The sequence below is a fragment of the Bos grunniens genome, chromosome 9 (genome assembly GCF_055505025.1).
Source record: "Bos grunniens cultivar Pamir isolate PY7600 chromosome 9, Bosgru_T2T1.0, whole genome shotgun sequence".
NCBI lineage: Eukaryota > Metazoa > Chordata > Mammalia > Artiodactyla > Bovidae > Bos > Bos grunniens.
This window is the reverse complement of record NC_141173.1, coordinates 18,245,273-18,269,616: the sequence shown is the minus strand read 5'-3', so window position 1 is coordinate 18,269,616 and position 24,344 is coordinate 18,245,273. Positions and strand designations below refer to the sequence as shown.

The 24,344-nt window shown below is 41.2% G+C and overlaps 1 protein-coding gene across 2 annotated transcripts in view; it reads right to left on the bottom strand.

Moving 5' to 3' along the window:
* The window catches only part of MEI4 (meiotic double-stranded break formation protein 4), a 251,927-nt gene that overhangs the window by 226,713 nt on the left and 870 nt on the right, over positions 1–24,344 (bottom strand). The window contains exon 1 of one of the 2 annotated variants that reach the window (XM_086316888.1): positions 9,812–9,882. The exons of the other annotated variant lie outside the window; for it this stretch is intronic. Coding sequence (XP_086173014.1) covers positions 9,812–9,840 — 29 coding nt within the window. The 5' untranslated portion in view covers positions 9,841–9,882. Of the gene's footprint in view, positions 1–9,811; positions 9,883–24,344 lie in introns of those variants that run through there. 2 annotated transcript variants of the gene reach the window in all.

Genomic DNA, 24,344 nt, shown 5'->3' with positions numbered 1-24,344 from the left:
TACTTCATGTTTTCCATTTCCTTGTATTTAAATTTCATTCTATCAAATAGGGGGTTTATAGCAAAACTAGAGCTGAAACGACCAGATTTACACTCCACCTTAAACAAGTAGACAGAAAAACATATAAACAAATAAATACATAAAAGTTTCCAAACACTGGACAGAAAGCATGTAGGGTTCTAATTTCCTAGAACAGAAAACAGAACAGAAACAAGGTGAACCTTGCTAGGCACCAGCTTCTTGCCTGAAGGCAGTTTCCAGGCCACAATGCAAGAAGGGGAAGCCAAACAGAGCCTGAATATCTCAGAAAGCTGAGCAGACTGAGGTCAGATTCAGAAGCCAGGGATCCAGGAATTGTCAGGGCAGAGTCCCAGAAAGAAGGGACTGGCACGGAAGGACGGCTCTGGAAATCTGCAGGAGTCCCTCAAAATGTTAGCTACTTATTTGTGCATGTATGAGAGCAAACTGGGGCTCTTCCCAGGTGGCTCGCTGCTAAAGAACCTGCCTGCCAATGCAGGTTCCATCCCTGGGTCGGGAAGATCCCCTGGAGGAGGAAACGGAATCCACTCCAGTATTCTTGCCTGGAAGATTCCATGGACAGAGCAGGCTGAAGTCCATGGGGTCGCAAAGAGTCGGGTACAAATGCGGGATTGAACACACATGCACGCACAAAAGCAAACTATCTCAAGTCCAGTGGTTCCAATGATTTTCCATTAAGAACGTAACAAAGGCAAATCCTTCAAAAGAAGCACATGAGAAGAGATTCAGTTCAATTCAGTCGCTTAGTGGTGTCCGACTCTCTGTGATCCCATGAACCTCAGCACGCCAGGCCTCCCTGTCCATCACCAACTTCTGAAGTCTACCCAAACCCAAGTCCATTGAGTCGGTGATGCCATCCAATCATCTCTTCCTCTGTCATTCCCTTCTCTTGCCCACAATCTTTCCTGGCATCAGGGTCTTTTCAAATGAGTCAGCTCTTCCCATTAGGTGGCCAAAGGATTGGAGTTTCAGCTTCAACATCAGGCCTTCCAATGAACATTCAGGACTGATTTCCTTTAGGATGGACTAGTTGGATCTCCTTGCAGTTCAAGGGACTCTAAAGAGTCTTCTCCAACACCACAGTTCAAAAGCATCAATTCTTCGATGCTCAGCTTTCTTTATAGTCCAACTCTCACATCCATACCTGACCACTGGAAAAACCACAGCCTTCACTAGATGGACCTTTGTTGACAAAGTTATGTCTCTGCTTTTCAATATGCTGTCTAGGTTGGTCATAGCTTTCCTTCCAAGGAGAAAGCATCTTTTAATTTCATGGCTGCAGTCACTATCTGCAGTGATTTTGGAGCCTGAAAAAACATAGCCAGCCACTGTTGCCACTGTTTCCCCATCTATTTGCCATGAAGTGATGGGACCAGATCCCATGATCTTAGTTTTCTGAATGTTGGGCTTTAAGCCAACTTTTTCACTCTCCTCTTTCACTTTCATCAAGAGGTTCTTTAGTTCTTCACTTTTTGCCATAAGGATGGTGTCATCTGCGTATCTGAGATTATTGATAATTCTCCCAGCAATCTTGATTCCAGCTTGTGCTTCCTCCAAGCCAGCGTTTCTCATGATGTACTCTGCATAAAATTTAAATAAGCAGGGTGACAATATACAGCCTTGATGTACTCCTTTTCCTACTTGGAACCAGTCTGTTGTTCCGTGTCCAGTTCTAACTGTTGCTTCCTGACCTGCATACGATTAGACAAAAAATAATTAACCACCTGCAGCACTCCACTTTGACCATGTGTAGCCATCACTGTGGGCAAAACATCTGAGAAAGGAAGGCCAAGAAGAGGCAATAAATAAAAAGACAACCCATGCAAATGCTAAGAACACAAAGTCCAAAAAATTACAGAACTGGTGTTTCCTTCTCCTTTATCCTGTGTTTCAGAAGTTCTTACAGTTGAAGCTGCCATGGAATCACCTGGAATGCTTGTAAAACACAAACTCCCTAGACTCCAACCCTGGCATTTCTGATTTAATAAGTGTGGAGTTGGCCTGATAATCTATTTCTTACATGTTCCCAGGTAATAGTGATGCTGCTGGTGTGAGGACTACACTTGCAGCATGATTACATACTCCATCCCTGGAATAATACCACATTTAAAAGTCTGTAGATACTAAGCCATGATCTATTCCAAAACTGTTAGGATTTTCAGCCCCAAAACAAGAATAAAACAACAATAAAAAGTACTCATATTTTAGTTAGCTTCATAGTTTATCTCACAATAACCTTGAAAATATTTCTACCTTCCACTCCTCTCTACCATGTTTTTCTTTTTAACAGATTAGGAATCTGGAATTCAGAGAGATTTTTAAGAACCCATCCTTAATCTACAGACCATCTGATACCAAAGCATGTGCTCCTCTCCATATGTCATGCTGTTACCCTCTCGAATCCCCAAGTGCCATGCCTCTTATGGGGGCTTTGGCGGTTGACACTCACCCACCTTGAGGCTGCACCTAATACTTCACTTTATGAAAAAGTCCAAATTCCACTTTGCACTGGAACAATACATATTTGACTAAACTATTGAGAATGGCAGGAGAGATTCTGTCACATCTCACAAAATCACAACTTCATAAAAACTTACTTTAGGTAGATCTTTACTGCTCCTATCCCAAGAACTGATATTAGCCAACATAATAAGTGCTTCCTACATGTCTCACGTGTGTGTGTGCGTACTCAGTCGCTCACTTGTGTCTGACTCCTTGTGACCTCAAGCACTGTAGCTCGCCAGGCTCCTCTGCCCATGGAATTTTCCAAGCAAGAATACTGGAATGAATTGGCATTTCCTCCTCCAGGGGATCTTTATGACCCAGGGGTCAAATTCACATCTCTGGCATCTCCTGCATTGGCAGGCATTCTTTAACCACTGTATGTGTTTCTTAGCAACTTTTAAATATACACTACAGTAATTTTAACCATAGTCACCCATGTTGTATATCATATCCCAATCAACCGTTACATTAATATAAACCTCAGAATACTTCTCATAGCATTTTCTAGGGTAAGTGGATTAAAGTAATGCAAAAGTCTTAAGCATAAACACAAACAATCTGCCATTCTATAGACAATTAACTTCATATTTTTATTTACAAAGACTAAGCATGTGGTCAGGGTTCTGTGTTGTATATGGAAACTTGGTGACAGCAGTTCAGTACCACAAACATACTGTGAGTGTATACAACACTCAAGGCCAAAACTGTATTAGAAGCTGACCAAAGATGAATTATATGTATTGTTTTTTAAAAGCTCATAATGTTTATTCTTTTTGTGGGGGTGGTGTCCAGAAAAGAGAGAAAAACATAAATCAGTCTGATAGAGACTTAATCAGAGTACAAAAAAATGATACCCATGGGATCATCATAACCTTTAGGCTCCCCACCCGAAAGTCCTAAGAAAGAGAATGCCTGCAGTACTGAAGCCAACATCCCATTACATTGTTGCTTTATGACAAAGCATGCCAAGGTCATTTGGAAATCCTATTGAGGGCGTCACTGGGGTTTTTTTATCCTCTTCTGAAATACAGTGGTAGTTTAAATTTTATTAGTAATGTAAGTCATCATAACAATTGTAATCATTGCAGAACAAACTGAAGCTATACCTTATGACTGGTGATGACTTTTTAAAAAGGAGATAAAACAAGTAACTGAGACATGACAGATAAATTCAAACACATCTAGAGATAAACTAATGGTTTTTATGAGGATCTCTCCTTACAAGACCATACACTTGTGAACGGTTCCAAGAAAGACAAGATTTCAGGAATTTTGGATACTAACCATTAAATCAACGCAGATCAAATTTATCAGAAAAAGATGATGACAAGTAAGTATAAAAGCTTGAGAAGGCAACAAGAACAATCATTAAGAATGAAACACATCAAGTTCACTCCACTGACATTATATCCAAAGCCTCTTCTTTCATTACAGCTACCAATGGCCCACCTGAATTACTTACAGTTACTATGAGCTTTCTGTACAGAAAAGAATATGCACATGTATGAGTGAACACTTTACTATAAACAAAAATTTACTGTTAATAAACAGACTAATAATTCTGTAAATATTGATGTTTTACCATGGCTTCCCTTCTCTAAGCTCTCATTTTATGAAATGATTACTGAGTTTGGACAGAAAATTTATACACACAACAATTATGGTATAATGGTGGGCTCTGGTTTCTTTATTTTTAATTGGAGGATAATTGCTTTACAACATTGTATTGGTTTCTGTGAATCAGCCATAAGTATACCCAGTTCTCCCTCCTGAACCCCTCTCCCCTCCTCCACCGTACTCACCCCTCTTAGGTCATCACAGAGCACCATGCTGAGCTCCCTGTGTTAGACAGCAACCTCCACTAGCTATCTGTTTTACATATGGTAATGCATATGTTTCAATCTACTCTCTCAATTCGCCCCACCCTCTCCCTCCTCTGCTGTGTCCACAAGTTTGTTCTCCATGTCTGCATCTCTCTATTTCCACCCTGCAAATAAATTCATCAGTACCATTTTTCTAGATTCTATATATATATGTGTGTGTGCTAATTTACGATATGTGTTTTCCTCTTTCTTACTCCATGCTGTATAACAGGCTCTAGTGATGTTCATCCACCTCACTAGAACTGACTCAAATCCATTCCTTTTTGTGGGTAAATAATATTCCATTATATATATATATATATATATATATATCACAACTTCTTTATCCATTCATCTGTCCATGAACATATAGGTTGCTTTTGTGTCCTTGTTATAAATAGTGTTGCAATGAACACTGGGGTTACATGTGCCTCTATGAATTATGTATTTCTCAGGGTATATGCCCAGTAGTGGGATTGCTGGGTCATATGGTAGTTTTATTTCTAGCTTAAGAAATCAGCATACTGTTCTCCCTAGTAGCTGTGGGCTCTGTTTTGAGTAGACTGGTATTGATAACAGATATGTCAAACTGCATTGAGACAATTTGACTTCCAATGTTTAAAAAAGAAATCATGTTTTCCATCTTTATATTTAAGGAGTAGCTTTACATTAAATTTTATTCCCTTAATATGAAAGAATTCTTAAACCAGACACATGGTATAAGTGATAGAGGGCAAAATAACAAATTTTACTATATCAACAGTTTAAGTCTGTTCAGAATAAGACACCACAAAAAAACAAATGGTAACCCACAGTCTAGCGAAGATATTTTCAACACATATAGTCAACAAAGGATGAATATTCACAATCTATAAAAAAAAGTCTATAAATGAGTAAAGAAAAGATTACGCATTAGAAAAATAGGCAAAAGAGATGAATAAGCAAGTCACAGTAAAGGTGAGAAAATGGTCTGTAAACATATGAAAGATGTACATATATATATATATATATATGACGAGACATATTCAAAACTGTTCACAACTTCATTGTTTCTGATGAAAATTACAACTTAAATATATACTAATAGAAAAACACCTAAATAAATTGAAATAAACTGACACAATCAAATATTACTAAGGGATAAAAAACAAATGAACTGAAGCTATACACATGAAAATGAAGGAATCTCATAGTTAAAAGAATAAAACAGAATTAAAAATTCATATTACCTGATGTAATTTATATAAGGAGTACTATACATTGTTAGATATATAACCACATATAGGAAAAATACAAAGAAATGCATCGGGTAATATATTCCAAATTTAGAACTGATTATTCCTGCAGGGGAAGAAGGGGTGAAATCAGAAAAAGGAAGGGTTTTTCCTGCCTTGCAAAGATCTAGTTTTTTAAGCTGGACTTAAAAAACTAGCATTTGTTGCATTATTCTTTATGCTTTTTGTATGTCTAAAAATGTTACAGCATATATGTATTTTAAAGATTTTATTTTCTATTGCAATGACTGAATATCTTACATATGATTTACAAAGAAGGGTTCAGGGACTTCCCTGTGGTCCCGTGGCTAAGTCTCCATGCTCTCAAAGCTGGGGACCTAGGTTCAATCCCTGGTCTGGGAACTAGATTCCACATGTTCCACCTAAAAAGACTCTGCATGCTGCAACAATGACCGAAGATGCTGCAGCTAAGACCCAGGACAGCCAAATAAATAAACTATTTTTAAATAACTAAAAATAAATACAAACAGAGTTCAATGGTGAAGTTTTCAAATTCATGAAAAGAATTAACATAGTCAAGGCCAACCCAACTGCTAAAGGAAGTATTTACTGCGGGTGTCACCATGAAACATGGAGAGCGGTCTTTATATACCGTCTCTCAGTTTTTCCTACACACCTCTAATGACCTCTGCTTCTTCCACATCCCTCTGAACTCTGTTTCACATCTATACAGAAGACATCATTAATAAGCTAATATTGTCTGCTTCCACTTTTAGGAGGCAGAATCAATAAGTTCTATCAACTGTCAGAAATGAACTATATGCAACATTGAACATAGGCACATATTTGAACTGGTTTTTTTTTTTTTAATGTAAAAAACCCACTTAAAGATAAACAAGGCTAGAATTTTACTTGGGTGCAATTCATAAAATTATCAGAACCTGAACACTAAAGGATACAATGTGTGTGGCCAAAAGTGCTACTGAGCACTTAGGGGATAAACCCCCTCTTCCAGGAAGCCTTCTTTAATCACTTCAGCCAACAGTCATTTTCTCTTTTCCCAACAGTTGCTGGAGTACTCCTCACCAGAACCCCTGATTCTGACTCTTAATAACTATCTGCTTGCTTTTTTTCTCTCTGGTGGGGATCACGGGTTATCTCACCTTCCATTTTTTCACTCCTTCACCAACACTCCCAAAAGGGTCCAAATAAATTTTCTTAAATGAATTAGAGAGCAGAGGGACTAAGGGCCAGATGTCAGAATAGAGAGCCTGCAGTCTGAATCAGCTCTGCCCTTTGCCAGCTGGATGACAGAGTAATGGCTGCTGCTACTGCTGCTAAATAGCTTCAGTCGTGTCCGACTCTGTGTGACCCCATAGACGGCAGCCCACCAGGCTCCCCCGTCCCTGGGATTCTCCAGGAAAGAACACTGGAGTGTGTATGCTGCTGCTGCTGCTGCTGCTAAGTCACTTCAGTCATGTCCGACTCTGTGCGACCCCATAGACGGCAGCCCACCAGGCTCCCCATTCGTGTGGAGGGGAAAAATGAGTCCTGCAACCACATGATTCCTAACTTTGTGTTCTTCTACCCAGTTTTTAAGTTTGCCCATTACAGTGATCAACGTCTTCCTTGACATCCAATTAGTAAGTCTGACTCCAAATGCAGTTCTGGTGTAAGTAGAAAAACAATTATTCAATTCTGTCCCCAAATGTTCCTTCCCTAGACAAGGTATTTGTTTACTTAACAAGAGCTTCTACTATGATCGCTGTTATTAATTAAAGTTTATACTGACCTTGTATCCATGATGAAATTACTTTAATTTCAATATATTTTGTAAAATCATAAACACAGTTTTCATGCATCTACTGCAAATGTTATATTCTTCTATAACATATCTCCCTTCTCATTTAAAACAGAATGTAAACAAACTCATTCATTGGGTCATTATTCTCCCATTCCAAGGGTATTTGCAATGGTTTGGTATTTAGCAATGACAGATTTGCAGCACTGAAAGCTCCTCAGTGATTAAATACACTGAAGAGCAAATTGAACATTAGTTTCAATAAGCAGCTGTGGGATTTTTCGGGCACTTCAAATAAACCTGATTCTGCAGCTTTAAATTCAGGACAGTGTGCCCCAGCACTAACTGCTGACAGCATTATTTGATCTGGGGAGACGTGCAAACATTCAACAACAAACAAGCATGTGTCAATAATTCATAGGTCTAGAGTCAACTCTCTAGCAGAAGGAGAGTGGATTTTTTTTTTCCTGCAACTCAAGACTTTTTTTTTTTTGCTTTGAGTTAATTCCTCCCTCTTCAGTCTGCCAGGAGTCAGATCAGCTGCTACAATCAGGTGTTCTGCTAACTTAGGTCACTTTAGTCCAGGCCGACCAGGCTTCAACATACAAGTCTATGAACCACAAGAGACAGGCAGTCTGGAAACGTGGCACTTCGTGCCCTCCTAATAACCATGACTTCACCACCTCCTTCATGTCGATGAATGAGGTTTTCTCATCCCAACCCTGAGAACTTGATTTAGGCAGATAACATGTTTCTAGACTGTTAATCCAGAGGATCAAGCTGAGACATCAGCACCCTTCAGATGTCTGAATGCATCTGCATTTCTGCCACTCTTGCCCTGTTAATTCCCGTTCATCCAGTAACTCCAGAACCATACTAACACACAACCAGCTAACAAATGGGGGCTGTGATCACTCTAAAGAGAGATCTTGTAGCTGTGAGATACACCATCAGAAATGGGAATGATGGAACAGCTACAGTGAGCATATAAACAGGAAATTCAATGACTTGCTGCTACGTTAAAAAAAAAATTTGAATGCATTTGCCCACCAAAGTCTGACCTTGAGTCATCTGAAATTGAAGCCCACGATAAATTACATTTTCTTCATTTTCAGTAACATTTTAAGTTGTAAATGTTAATATTTCACTCCAGGAGTCCAGCTCAGATAACTGCTCTGTGAGAAAATACCCTTAAAGCACAAGGAAATCAACTGACAAATGAATTTATGAAACTGAAATATTAAAAGAGCAATTAATAAATTTGCCAGCTGTACTTTTCTTCTGTTAAAAAAAAAAAAAAAACAGTAGCACCTCACTGGGCTTTTTGATGGTGAAACCACATCAGAAACATAAACATAATGGTAATTCATTCATTTATTCACCAAGTATTTTTTATGACCTGCTCTGTCCAGAGAATATAGCGGTGATGAAAACAGATGCATTCTGGAGCTCACATTTCTTATTTCTTACATTCTCCTGGGGGGGGGGGGCGGTGGCGGGGGAAGCAGGGAGAGTCACAGAATAAATACATGTAAAATGATGTACACTGAATTGTCACAGACAGCTGAGAAAACTACTGTAGGTACGATGGCAAGAGAAGATAGGGGATCAGCTGCCATTTAAAATATAAAGGTCAAGAAAGGCATCAATGAGCAGATGACATGACTGAGCAAAGATGCAGCGGAAGATGAGGGAGCAAGTTGTGCTGAAACAGGCAGAAGGGAGGGTGAAAGAGGAGGCCAAGGACAGGCTGGGGCTGGGGTGCACAGAGCACTCTCCCCAGGACAACCTGATGTGACCCCCATAACAAAGTGGGGTTTTAGGGCACGTATCACCACTGTTTCATGAGGGTGTTGACGCTCAGCCATGTCACCACCTGCCCATCACACAGGGAGCGGCAGTGCTGACACCCTCCTCCAGGGGTTCCAGATCCGTCCAGAAGGTTTTCAACTGCACCCAGTTTTTCCACTGCTTCCAGTGCTGTTATCGCAACTTATTAGAAACAACCCGTTAAACCTGGATGTCAGAAAGGTGACTGTAAGGGTGAGGGCTCGGAAGGCAGCAGGAACTGAAGAGAGAAGCCTCCAGGAAGCACAGAATTTGAAGGGCTGCCTTCAGGAAGAGGAGACACTGGCGTTCTGCATGCCCCAGAAGGCAGAACTGGGCCCAATAACTCGAAATCACAGGCAGACAACTCTCCAGTAACTGGACGAATGAAATCCAGTGACAGGAGCTAGCCAACAACGGGATGGGCTGGCTTGTGAAGTTATGAAGTGCCAATTACAGGAGTTATTCAGGTAGAGGCTGAGCGGCCATCTACTGTCTGAGATGAAGACAGATTTTAGCATTGATGTGCAGGCTATACGTACGGATGGACAGACAGCTGTTCCAATTCCATGATTACCCAAGCACCCGGGCAGGGCAGTATGGCAATCAGAAGTTCCAGAGGTCAGACAGCTGGGTTAGAACCCAGTCTCCACTATTTATACACGCTCTGCACACTCTACAAGCCTCGGTTTGCTTATCCGAAAAATGACGCAAATTACGTAAGTCACCTCACGGTGCCTTAAAGGAGAAAATCCATGTTAAAGGACTTAACACAGGGCCTGGCACACAAAGGTCAGTCAGTTCAGCTAATACAGACATGTGTGTTTGGGAGCATGTGTATAAAATATGAATAGATATAAATAATGTGTGCACATTTGTTTTTCTGTTTTTACTCTTACACTCAGTGGTGAGAAGAGTTCAATATCCGAAGCTGAATTGCTATAGAATATTAAATGACAACAGGATGATACTAACCATAATAGTTTTAAAAAATATTTAAACAGCCAGCTTCTTAGCCTGATCCTTTCATATTATATCTCTTTTAATCACCAGGAAATATGCAGAAAAGTTCATCTTTTAAACATATGAAGTGCCAATTTAAAACTTATGAAAGGAAATATCAACATTTTCTTAAATGAAACAATTATTAAAAACTCAGTACTTCAGCATAAGAAAGAACGCCTAACAATCTACACCTGTATTTAATGTGCATTTATATGCAAATTCTTGAGTGTCTGTGTATACACAAACACACCCACTCTTAAACATCTACTTCAAAATTATAAACTAGAAAGCCCATGGTTACTTTTAAATTACCTTTTAATAAGCAAAATGATTTCATATATTTCTTATAAGGGTCAAGCATTTTATGCATATGTGTGTGTGCTAATAGAAAATAAAGGAGAAATAACCATAGAATGTGGCATCTTTAGGCTAAAATCTGGAGATGTTTCTGGACGGCAGAGAGTGAGTTATGCAATTTTAGATTAATTTCCATCATTCTTTTCTCATTCGGGATAAACTAACATTTATTATTCATTGAGAAAACATTCAAGAATGGATATGATTGATAAAAAAAAAGTGTGTTTTAGGAAAAACTCAGGCAATATTTTATTTCTGCGGCAGGGTGCTCAATACTTTTAGAAAGTCATGGTATGATACATTACAGACAGAAAACATATTTCCAATAACAGTATTTGTTTGAGACAACAGGATATGTATGGATGCATATCCATCATTATATTGATCCTCCCAATCGCCCTGTGACATAGCTGCTATTAATACCCTGCTCTATCAGTATGCACACAGGGGCTCAGGGAGTAAACTGCTCAAAGCCTCAAAGGAGGAAATGAAGATACAATCCCATTCTAAAAACTTCCATCTTTCTGTATCATCTGCCATGCGATCACATTAAATTAGCATATCTGGGCACAGATAATCTATTTCAATAAGTACATTTCGTACCAAAACTCTGTTGGATATATCTCATGGACTCTCAAGGGCGTACTGACAGAAGGGATGATCCAGCCTGTCACCAAAGACAGCATCAGGAATCCAGCCCAGTCTCAACAGATAACACCATACTGAAAATGTGATTCCCTAACCATCAGTTCTTAGCCAGTCCTGCCAGACACTCTATAATGTCTGCTTCTATTAATCCCAGGTCCACCCTGAAAGCAAAAATAATGTAAAGTTCACTTTCCCAAATCACCCTCCAAGGATTTGAAGTAAGCAATCACTGTCTCCCTTCATAAAATCCCCCAGACCCATTTCTCATAACATCTGAACAGTAAGCCTCTTTTCACTCTGGCGGCCTCTCCTGGTTGCATGTGATTTGTCAAAATCTCTCTTCGGTGACACTCAGCACTAAACCTCCAATCCCATGATGAACATGATCAATTACGACCCTTGAACCTTTCTCTTCATGTCACCAGATGGTATTAAGTTGTTGAACTGTCAGGTCTCAGTGATGACTCAGATGGAATAATGGAAAAACAATTAAAATCTTTTTTTTCCCAAAATTTCTTTTAAGCTAGATCTCTACTTGCACAACTGATTTCTGCTGAGAACCAAACACTTGACTTCTCAGGTTTGCAATCTAGTCCTGGAGGAACAGAGCACACACTCTCATGATGGTGGGCCTCCTCCGTGACCCATGGTGTGTCCGCCCTGACAGCAACACCCTTCCCTGAGCCCTGCCTGCAAACTCCCCACTCGCCCTTCACTGCCTCTTTCCGCTGCCTGGTCTCAAGTCTTCTGAATTCACCCCTCCTGCCTTCCTCACCCAGGCACCACCCCCTGCTCCCCCTGCTCCTTCGTCTGCATTTCCACAGCACTGGGAAACACAGAGATCCCAAGGCAGGATCAACAGCTATTTGGGGGTCTTGCTCCTCTACTAGACAAGAGAGTGAGCGCACCGTATTTGTGGACTTTGCCCTCATCGGCTACTATTTCCAGCGCTGGGCTTGGGAAGATCAAGCCATGCCCTACGTGAATAACTACAGAAAAGGTTAGAAGTGAAACAGCTCACGGAAACAAGGCTAAACCCGGAGGAGTTACGGAACTGAAGGCCTACTTAGATATATATGGACAAAGGAAAAGGTATCAGCGGCAGGAAGGCCTTGAGCCCGACCTCAGCGTGAAGCCTTGAAGGGAAACATCAACATCTCTTGAACACCTCCGCCACGAGCCACTGTGCACTCACTGTACAGCCAGCGCCTCGTGTAAGACCTCATTTAATAATTCTGTGACTGGGCAAACAAGCTCCCAGGGTACAGCACAGGGAACTACAGTTCCTGTCAATATCCTTATCAATATCCTTATCAATCCTTATCAGTACCCTGTGATAAACCAAAAGGGAAAAGAACACAAAAAAGAATGTGTACATAACCGAACTACGTTGCTATATAGCAGAAATTAACACAACATTGTAAGTCAACTACACTTCAAGAAAATTTGAAAAAATGATTATGTGTTGTAGAATTTAGTATCATTTTTTGAAGTTAAGGAAACAAGTTAAGAAGGTAGCTTTCTCAAGGCTATCTGGTTAACAAGTGATGGAACTGGACTTTTTAACTGTCATCTCTCCGCACGTTCTTTCTGCGATACAGTTCTGAAGCCTGGCCGTCGGAACTGAATGTAACCTGGCCAGGAGTGGACCTCCCTGAATTGCCGTGTGGTCACCTTGTGTCTACTTTGACATTCATCTCAGGCTTTCACCACAGCAGCGGGCATGTGCGCGTGTGCACACACCCCCCCCACACACACAATGGCAGGCCACTATCTCCACAAGCACTGCTAGATAAGGGATTTTTCACCCCCAAAGACGGCCTAGTGAGACAGGCATGCGCAGTACTGCATACTAATCAACTCTGAAAAACTCCCATCAGAAATAATTTCAAATACGTGTTCAGGAGGCAAGGACAGCATAGGGAACAGGAGAGCAGGTTTGGGAGGCAGGCTTCCCTGTGTGACCTTAGACAGGTTACTCAACCTCTCTGTGCCTCAGTTTGCTAATCTGTAAAATGGAACTCAAAGAATACTCAACTTCTAAACTAAGGAGACAAAGTGAATCAAGGCACATGACCCCTACGTACTCTGTCAGGCACACAGTAAACAATGCAACACTTGGTCCACTTGAGGCTTGTATGGGTCAATGAGTCAACGCCAGCCCGCTGTCTCCAAAGCCTGTGCCTCTCTCTGCACAGCAAAAACCCAGTAAGAACTCAGGGAAAGAGACACTTGTGGGCTCATGCGAACAGGAGGAACAGAACTCTGCAGCCAGCCTGGAAGATCGGAAGGATGAGAAGGACTCAGGTAAAGGAGGGACAAACTTTGATGGGGTGGACAGTACGGGCAGCCAGTAGATAATAGCATGCCTCTTTGTGGGAGAGGGCATGGATTTCTGACTGAAGAATACGGTATTTTGGGAATGAAAGGGAAATAATATAGAATAGGGAAGTTGGGATCTTGAAGGTCAATTAGAGGAGACTGAACTCACTGCTGTGGATGGCTGGAAACAGGCATGGTCTTCGGAGTGGATGAGTGCAACACTCCAAGTAATGTTTTAGGAAGAGAATTTTGCTAGGCAGGAAGGAGTTAGGGATTGCTGACACCAAAGAGGGAAGAAGGACTGGAAGGAGAGCCAGGCCAGGTGCTAACATGTACACACAGAATACGAGATGCCCTCAAAGATGTCCATAACACGGTGGGGCTTCCTGCCTGATTGGAAAGAGGGAAAGTAAGGGGATACTTGCATATGATTCCCATATTAGGCCAGCGATGTGACGGACCCCAATCAGAAAATCATACTAAAATTACTGGAAAGTAGAAAACATGCAAAATAACACTGATAAAATATTTATTCAGAACACTGTAACTATTCTCGGAAGTTTGTTTCCTTAATTCTTTACTGAAGTTTCACTTGTTATCAATGAGTGATGAAAAGGAGGTAAGCACATTAATAATGAAAGAAGCCAGCTTACTGCCAAGTAGTTTGAATCAGTGCCCTTCTCGGTGATCTTACGCTGTAGTCATATTTTTGGAGTACGCTGGGAAACTGGGAATTTGTCCATTATTTATCACGAAAGATTTTTACATCAGCAACCTAGTGAGAAATGTACCTTTGGGGTCTTTAAGCCAAAACACTGCTTTATTTGCTATATGTAATGATGCTACAGTTATTTGCCTGTATGCATGCAGTACATTCTAAATCACAATTTTGGTGTTGGGAAACTGACCTTGATGAAAAGAATTTATTGGTAATATACGTAATTTTAAAAACTCTATTCATTATATAGATGAAATAGTGCTTAGTTATTATCAGATAAATAGATGGATAATCTGTTTATTTTGATAATTTGATAACAGATGATTTTTTTTTTAGTTAGAAAACAAGACAATCTTACAAGAGTGGATGCTTTAGGAACCATATTTATAAAAGAAACAGCTTTTTAGAAAGCAGCAATTTCTTGGGAAATATGTAAGCTTTTGTGCACTGGCATAAAAAGGCAGATTATCATGAGAAACTTATATTCTGCCCACAAACACACAACACATTTATCAGTTGTGCCAGGCACTGGAAATGAGGATGCCCTGGTGGCTCAGACAGTAAAGCATCTTGCTTACAATGCGGGAGACCTGGGTTCAATCTCTGGGTCAGGAAGATCCTCTGGAGAAGAAAATGGCAACCCACTCCAGTACTTTTGCCTGGAAAATCCCATGAACAGAGGAGTATGATGGGCTACAGTCCACTGGACTGCAAAGAGTCAGACATGGCTGAGCGACTTCACTTTCACTTTCACTTTCCCTCAGAAGCTTTCTTTCTGGGGGAGGCCAATAAATAAGAAAATAAATGAAACATCAACTAGTCAGGAAGCAACAGTTAGAAATGGACATGGAACAACAGACTGGTTCCAAATAGGAAAAGGGGTACATAAAGGCTGTATATTGTCACCCTGCTTATTTAACTTATACGCAGAGTACATAATGAGAAACGCTGGGCTGGAGGAAGCACAAGGTGGAATCAAGATTGTCAGGAGAATTATCAATAACCTCAGATATGCAGATGACACGACCCTTATGGTAGAAAGTGAAGAAGAATTAAAGAGCCTCTTGATGAAAGTGAAAGAGGAGAGTGAAAAAGCTGGCTTAAAGCTCAACATTCAGAAAATGAAGATCATGGCATCTGGTCCCATTCAGTTCATTTCAGTTCAGTTCAGTCGCTCAGTCGTGTCCGACTCTTTGCGACCCCATGAATCGCAGCACGCCAGGCCTCCCTGTCCATCACCAACTCCCGGAGTTCACTCAGACCCACATCCATTGAGTCAGTCATGCCATCCAGCCATCTCATCCTCTGTCTTCCCCTTCTCCTCCTGCCCCCAATCCCTCCCAGCATCAGAGTCTTTTCCAATCAGTCAACTCTTCACATGAGGTGGCCAAAGTACTGGAGTTTCAGCTTTAGCATCATTCCTTCCAAAGAAATCCCAGGGCTGATCTCCTTCAGAATGGACTGGTTGGATCTCCTTGCAGTCCAAGGGACTCTCAAGAGTCTTCTCCAACACCACAGTTCAAAAGCATCAATTCTTCGGCACTCAGCCTTCTTCACAGTCCAACTCTCATATCCATACATGACTACTGGAAAAACCATAGCCTTGACTAGACGGACCTTTGTTGGCAAAGTAACGTCTCTGCTTTTGAATATGCTATCTAGGTTGGTCATAATTTTCCTTCCAAGGAGTGAGCGTCTTTTAATTTCATGGCTGCAGTCACCATCTGCAGTGGTTTTGGAGCCCATAAAAATAAAGTCTGACACTGTTTCCACTGTTTCCCCATCTATTTCCCATGAAGTGATGGGATGGGATGCCATGATCTTCGTTTTCTGAATGTTGAGCTTTAAGCCAACTTTTTCACTCTCCACTTTCACTTTCATCAAGAGGCTTTTGAGTTTCTCTTCACTTTCTGTCATAAGGGTGGTGTCATCTGCATATCTGAGGTTATTGAGATTTCTCCTGACAATCTTGATTCCAGCTTGTGTTTCTTCCAGTCCAGCGTTTCTCATGATGTACTCTGCATATAAGTTGAAGAAACAGGGTGACAATATACAGCCTTGACGTACTCCTTTTCCTATTTGGAACCAGTCTGTTGTTCCATGTCTAGTTCTAACTGTTGCTTCCTGACCTGCATACAAATTTCTCAAGAGGCAGGTCAGGTGGTCTGGTATTCCTATCTCTTTCAGAATTTTCCACAGTTTATTGTGATCTACACAGTCAAAGGCTTTGGCATAGTCAATAAAGCAGAAATAGATGCTTTTCTGGAACTCTCTTGCCTTTTCTATGATCCAGTGGATGTTGGCAATTTGATCTCTGGTTCCTCTGCCTTTTCTAAAACCAGCTTGAACATCAGGAAGTTCACGGTTCACATATTGCCGAAGCCTGGCCTAGAGAATTTTGAGCATTACTTTCTAGCATGTGAGATGAGTGCAATTGTGCAGTAGTTTGAGCATTCTTTGGCATTGCCTTTCTTTGGGATTGGAATGAAAACTGACCTTTTCCAGTCCTGTGGCCACTTCTGAGTTTTCCAAATTTGCTGGCATATTTAGTGCAACACTTTCACAGCATCATCTTTCAGGATTTGAAATAGCTCAACTGGAATTCCATCACCTCCACTAGCTTTGTTCGTAGTGATGCTTTCTAAGGCCCACTTGACTTCACATTCCAGGATGTCTGGCTCTAGGTCAGTGCTCACATCATTGTGATTATCTGGGTCATGACGATCTTTTTTGTATAGTTCTTCTGTGTATTCTTGCCATCTCTTCTTAATATCTTCTGCTTCTGTTGGGTCCATACCATTTCTGTCCTTTATTGAGCCCATCCCATTACTTCATGGCAAATAGATGGGGTAACAGTGGAAACATTGCCAGACTTTATTTGTTTGTGCTCCAACATCACTGCAGATGGTGACTGCAGCCATGAAATTAAAAGACGCTTACTCCTTGGAAGGAAAGTTATGACCAACCTAGACAGCATATTCAAAAGCAGAGACATTAGTTTGTCAACAAAGGTCCATCTAGTCAAGGCTATGGTTTTTCCAGTGGTCATGTATGGATGTAAGAGTTGGACTATAAAGAAAGCTGAACGCCTAAGGATTGATTCTTTTGAACTGTGGTGCTGGAGGAGACTCCTGAGAATCCCTTGGACTGCAAGGAAATCCAACCAGTCCATCCTAAAGGAGATCAGTCCTGAATGTTCATTGGAAGGACTGATGCTGAACTGAAACTCCAATACTTTGGCTATCTGATGCAAAGAGCTGACTCACTGGAAAAGCCCCTGATGCTGGGAAAGATTGAAGGTGAGAGGAGAAGGGGACGACAGAGGATGAGATGGTTGGATGGCATCACTGACTCAATGAACATTGCGTTTGGGTAAATTCTGGGAGTTGGTGATGAACAAGGAGGCCTGATGTGCTGCAGTCCATGGGGTTGCAAAGAGTCGGACATGACTGAGCAACTGAACTGAATTGAACTGAATGCATGAATAGCAACTTTGGATAAAGTATAAAAGCAGTTCAGAAGAGAAAGAAAGTAGCTTTCTCTTACCATTGTTCCAGAGATAAAAAGAAATGGGTCATAATCTCCTACTCTAAACCCATTTGTGGGGATTTGTAAAGAATCATAAGTATGTTTTTTTTTTTTTTAATCCTGTGAGAAAAAAGCTATTCATGAAAGTAGAAGAAAGGTGTGGGTAAAGCGACCGTGAGCAAGCAGTCTCTGAAATACATTTCCTAGCAATTATTAGAGATTAAGAAAGTCACATCTCTCTTTCCAACAATCAAAATTACTTTCTAATGAGTTGTTTTCATTCTACTATTCATCCAGATTAAACCAAAGCACACATTAAATACAAAAAGATTTATTTTCCAGAGTTCTGCCAGGGTGAAAGCAATCTAATCAAAAACGAAATGGGGAATGAGCTCAGTGAATAAATCAGAAGGAAGAATTAAAGAAGCTGACAGATATTTTGGAGGCCTGTTAGAAAATAAATTGGATTTTCATTATAAAAATTGACTTAAATAAATTATACACTTAAGAACCCACTTCAGAACATTTCCTTAAAGTCAATTTGATTATCAGCCCCAAAATATTGCATTTCAATATATTTTGTTATATTTCCAAAATACAAGAGGTACAGGAAGGACATATACAGAGTAAATCCCCAGAAAATAAAAAGAAACAAAGAAATACTAAGAAATCTTTGATTCTGATATCTGATGTTCAGATTTGAAACCTAAACAAAAAGTTAGGCAAAATATTTTACATAGTGCCACCAAAATAACTAGAGGATAATTAAAGTAAATTTTATATTTGAGGAAAAGCAAAAGAAAACTTGATAGCAGACACAGCCCTCTAAAGATCTACAATTTATGAATTACTTTACTCCCTTGATGGATAATCTGTAAGTATAGATAAATCTAATAACAGGGACAATATTAAACCTTCATCTAAGACAGCTAGCTGTTCATACAACAAGTGAAAGTTGTGTCTGACTCTTTGTGACCCCAAGGACTATACAGTCCATGGAATTCTCCAGGCCAGAATACTGGAGTGGGTAGCTGTTCCCTTCTCCAAGGGATCTTACCAACCCAGGGATGGAACCCAGGTCTCCTGCATTGCAGGCAGATTCTTTACCAGCTGAGCCACCAGGGAAGCCCTGTTCATATGACATGTGACACTTTATCAGCAGAAATGGGGAGCATGAATGTGTGTGGTGGTGGAGGCGGGGGCGGGGGGCAGGTGGATTTATTGTCTATATTTCCAAGCAAGGAATGATGAAGTACAGACCTTCTCATAACCTCTGGAGGGAGTAAGCCTTCTAGGTAAAATTATCATGTTCATACACTCAACAGGTAACACCGGAGAAAAGAGATTCTGTCCTAGGCACGCCACGTTTAAACAGATAAAGCTGGTAAAGGAACTCAGAAACCTGCTGTCTGAGGGACAGAGGAGTAAAATGTAAACTGGGCTTGTTCCATGAAACCCCAAGGAAGCGGACAAGGATGGGAGGGGAAGTTGTGGATACATATTCTGTCAGATGTGTTAAAGACTGAGAGAGAGCTTTAGGAGGAGTGAGTTCCCTGTTGTGGGAGGTATTCAAGCACAGAGAGAGATGACAGGCATGGGGCAGAATGCACCCAAACTTTGAAAATTAACTGGATCAGGACCATTTTCACCCTGAGATCTTGTGATTGTAAGAAACAGAAACCACAGCCACTGACATCGGGAGACTTAAAAGTCATTCAGTGACAGTGATATACAATAGATGCCTTTGAAAAAGTGTTGAGGACACGGTACCCATGAGGGTCCAGGCAGAAAGCTTTTGGTACCTCAATCTGGGTAATGTGAAGGAGCGCTTAATAAAGAGCTACTTCCAAAGGTGTGGGCAGCCTAAGGGGGAAACACAATGTGCAGGGGACCAGAAACAACAGCAGAGGCCAAGGGCATCCTCCACTTCCCTTGGATCTAAAGGGAGGAGAGGAGGGGGCAGTTACCAGGACTGGGAGAGAGACCCGCGGAGCACAGGCCCACCCGGCAGGAGCTGTGACCTTCCATCCTCCAGCATCGTCCTCATGACTGCAGGCGGAGCAGGGGCTGGTGTGGGACCTGCAGGGTGGTGGGGCAGAGAGATCTGGGAGGCCAAACGAAGACTTCCAGCACAAATGCCAGCAAAGCCATGGAAAACAGGGCAAATGGGAAAGTCCTAGATGAGGGAAGAGGCTGGACTGCCTTCTCTCTACATCCTTTCCAAATAGAGCAACATGCCTTTTCAGTGGACACAGTGAAAATGAGAGTCACAGACCCAAGTTTTTTTTTTACCATCCTTGTGTATATAGTGCTGTTTCCTTCTGATTCTCCAGGCATTCTCCGGGATTTGTTTTCTGAACTAAGCAGTCAGCTGCAAGGTAATAGCTCTACCCAAAACAGAAGTGCCATAGAAGACAAGAGCTTCCCAGGTGGCATTAGTGGTAAAGAACCCGCCTGCCAGGAGGGGTAACAGAAGAGGTTTTGAGCCCTGGGTCAGGAAGTTCCCCTGGAGGAAAGCATGGCCAACCCACTCCAGTATTCTTGCCTGGAGAATCCCCATGGACAGAGGAGCCTGGAGGGCTACAGTCCACAGGGTCGCAAAAAGTCAATCAGAACAGCACAGCACAGGACCTGAAAATCTGAATATAGAACCATCTAGCCTATGTTAGTTAGGCGACCCTTCATTCACCAGATACATTTAATGATCTCCTACTGGACAGGTGCTGTGCTGGACCTGGGGACTCAACTGCCAACAAGAGAAGTCCATCAGCTGACTGTCAATCATTCCAATCTACAACACCCTCTGTTCAGTAAAGGAACCTCAGAAGTGCTATGGATGAGAACTGCAAACTATGACCCACAAGCCAAATCTGTGTGACCTTGCTTCCATCAGCCATCTTTTATTGAAATACCCATGTCCATTAGCCTATGTGTGGTCTATCGCTGCTTTAGTGCTACAGCCTCAGAGTTGCTACAGGAGGACTGCAAAGCCTGATATATTACTAACTGGTCCTGTACAGAAGTTTGCCAACACTTGCTCTAAATAAAACCTAATGCTTTAATAATAAATATATTAAAGGAAACATACTGTCACTCATCAAACATCTCTGGGTGTCCTAGCTACAAACCAAGTCATGAGGGAAGTTGGCTTTCTGCCAAGTTGCATTTCTACTGTCGTAAGTTTTGTTTCTGTATTTTTTTCTTCTTTCATTATAAAGGCAGATAAAAAAATGTCACATGGCTAATGCCTTCTATTAACAGCTAACTCTGTTCAGAGGATGTTCACATTCTCTTATATTGTATCTAGTCTTTGGATCGATCAGAGTTCTTCCATATCATGGAAGGCCCATTTTTCCAACGATCCTTTTCACTGAATCACACCAAACAAGTTTTGACAGGGGTGATTTTAGGCTATCTTTTAAACTGAACAATAAAATTGATTGTAAAAGCACTTAGCCAACACTCAAGTACTATATAAATGCAAAATCATAGCAGCAATAGTACCTTCACTTCCCTGCAGAGAGAAACAGGAGTGGATCCTTATTCCCCAATCACTTGACCCACAGAGCATTAAAATTTTAAATGTTTAAAAAAAAAAAAAAAAAACTAGCTTTCATTGGCTGTTACCAAGATTTCCTAATATGAAGTGACAGGATCTGTGCCGGTTGTGGTTCCTCTGAAGGATGTTAAGAGGCTCAGTGGTGGCTGTGGCTGACCATTGATTTGCCACTCCCCAAACCCTTTTCATCCCCTAAATGGGAATCAATGTAGCATGAATAAAATTAATCGGCCATTTAGTTCATATTTAGTCACTATAACGAAGCAATAGCTGGCTTGAGAACGATCTTTGCCAAGCCTTGTTTCCTGAAAGTTTTCCCATCCACTAACCACAATGCACATTTCAAGTGTCGAGAGAAAGGAGACTTGAGTCCACCAGTGAACTCAGAACCAAGAATGAGATGATAACAGGAGGCAGCATGGAGAAGGCCTGGCTGATCTGGTAATAAGAGAGGTTTCTGTTAAGTACCAGCTTAGACATTCTATCATTGAAAACACCTTCCTTGATATCTTTAGATCAAGTCGTTTCCCTCCAATACATAGCTCTTAACACACCATACTCCTGTATCACACTTGCAGGTGGGTCATCCCTTACTTCCTTGGTCCTTTGATGGCAATGATCCTCAGTGAGTTCCACTGAGCTCCTGACCTGCCTGTGCAGGGCAGAAATTGCTACAGCGAACCTACAATAAGCACTAAAATATATATATATATATATATATATATATATATATTAGCTGGCTGACCTGATGAATGAATAGATAGGTAAGCAAGCTGGATCCTAGGCACTCCGATAGCTTGTAAGAATACCTTGGTCATTCTATGATATGCTCCTCAAAACTAATGGCCCATGTCTTCCTGTCCTGAGCTAGGCTCTAGGAAAATGCACAAACTGCATACCAGCTCCTGGTATCCTCACCACCAAACTACCTCCTCTCTGCTCTTTCACTCTCTTCTTCTGTCCTAACTTCTTTTGATATATAATCATAAACAAGTTGCTCCCAGCTGCAAAAAAGAAAAAAACAAAACAGTATCCCATCACCTCCACCTCACCTAGCTGTTCTTACAAAGGCTGAAAAAGACAAACCTGATGCCTACTTGCAAATTCTCTTGCCATTACTCTGCAGACCTCACTCTAAAAACCATGCCTCTATTCTTAAAATGCTCTGCTCTCTGACTTTAGTGCCACTATTCCCCTGATTCTTCTTCTATACCATACCCTGTCAATTCTATAATCGAATATATCTAAAAACTGATCTTCTTCCTCAAACCATTAACACCTCTTGTCTTTATGGTTGCATCAGTCTTCTGCCAGACTTCTCGGCTCCCTCCAATCCATTCTGCACAGGGAAGTCATAGGTTCACCTCAATAATGCTCCAAAGTAACTTCACTGGTTCTATTACATTGTGACTCTGGCCCTCACCTTCAAGTGCCTTTGTATTGCAGAGTTTAACCTACATATGACAAATATAGGCCCCATGAAAGAGCTATTCTGTCTGATCTTCACCACAATATCCAGTGGACTCCTGACATCTTTATATATGTTAAAACATATTCAAGGTAATGTTTTCTAAATCTTGACAAGGCCTCCAAAATACTGGTTTTGGAAGGCTGGTTCCAAATACTGGTTTTCCCACCATTACTCATGAAAAAAGAGCAAAAATCTTATTCAGAGTCATCAATTTGTGTTCCTGACCATCATTGCCGGTTTCTCTCTTAATTTTGTCATTTGGGGTCCATATTCCTGCTCTGAAAGTCATCCAGATTACGCATGTTCCAAATTATACAGGCTCTTTATTGCACTTGATCTAAAGACTTACTTCTAAAGCAGTAAGTCTTCCCCAATATGAACAAGTAGGATAGTTGCTAACACAATTTTCTGCCAAGTGACTGAGTCTCACTATAGCCACATGAAACACTGTAAATCTCTTGATTTTAAGTAGAAAAAAGGCAGTTGCAAACAATCCCAAGAAAGTGATCAATGTGTATGTAATTAGAGACAAATATTGCTCTTGAAAAATATGCCCTGCTCAGGAACACGGTCCAGGTTATGAGTTTTTCTACATTATGAGCATTTTATGAATATTAAATAACAGTACATGTCTTTATAATCTATGGCTCCTGATGACCACAAGTCCAAAATGTGTTTCTGAACTTCCAGCCTATGAAGCTACACAAAGCCTTTCATGATTCAGTACAAACCACTGGTCCCATCTTACTGGCTGCCACTTTTATTAGACATTCAACTTACACTAAAACACTGTCTCCTCCACATATGCTTGCCTTCCTGCCTTTACTCTTATCATCCTTTTCATTTGCAATGTATTCCCCACTTCTACCCCTATTTCCTAAATATCTGGTACCTACGGCCACTGTCAGGGTACCACCTCCTCCAGGGAGCCATCTGCCCCGCAGCATTTTATTTGAATCTCCTAATGCAATCCCACCCTGCCCCTGAATGTTTCCTACCTAACTCTACATCTATCTCTATCCTAGGCCTGGGAGGTCTTTCAAGGAGGAGACCATGTGTGTGCCATCTCTGACATCTACAGCACCTTACATCAGTTCAGTTCAGTTCAGTCACTCAGTCGTGTTCAACTTTTTGCGACCCCATGAATTGCAGCGCGCCAGGCCTCCCTGTCCATCACCAACTCCCGGAGTCCACCCAAACCCATGTCCATTGAGTCAGTGATGCCATCCAACCATCTCATCCTCTGTTGTCCCCTTCGCCTCCTGCCCTCAATCTTCCCCAGCATCAAGGTCTTTTCAAATGAGTCAGCTCTTCCCATCAGGTGGCCAAAGTATTAGAGTTTCAGCTTCAACATCAGCCCTTCCAATGAATACCCAGGAGTGATCTCCTTTAGGATGGACTGTGGTTCCTTCAAAATAATGGGGGCTCAATAAAAGATGTGTTGGGGACTTCCCTGGTGGTCCCTGG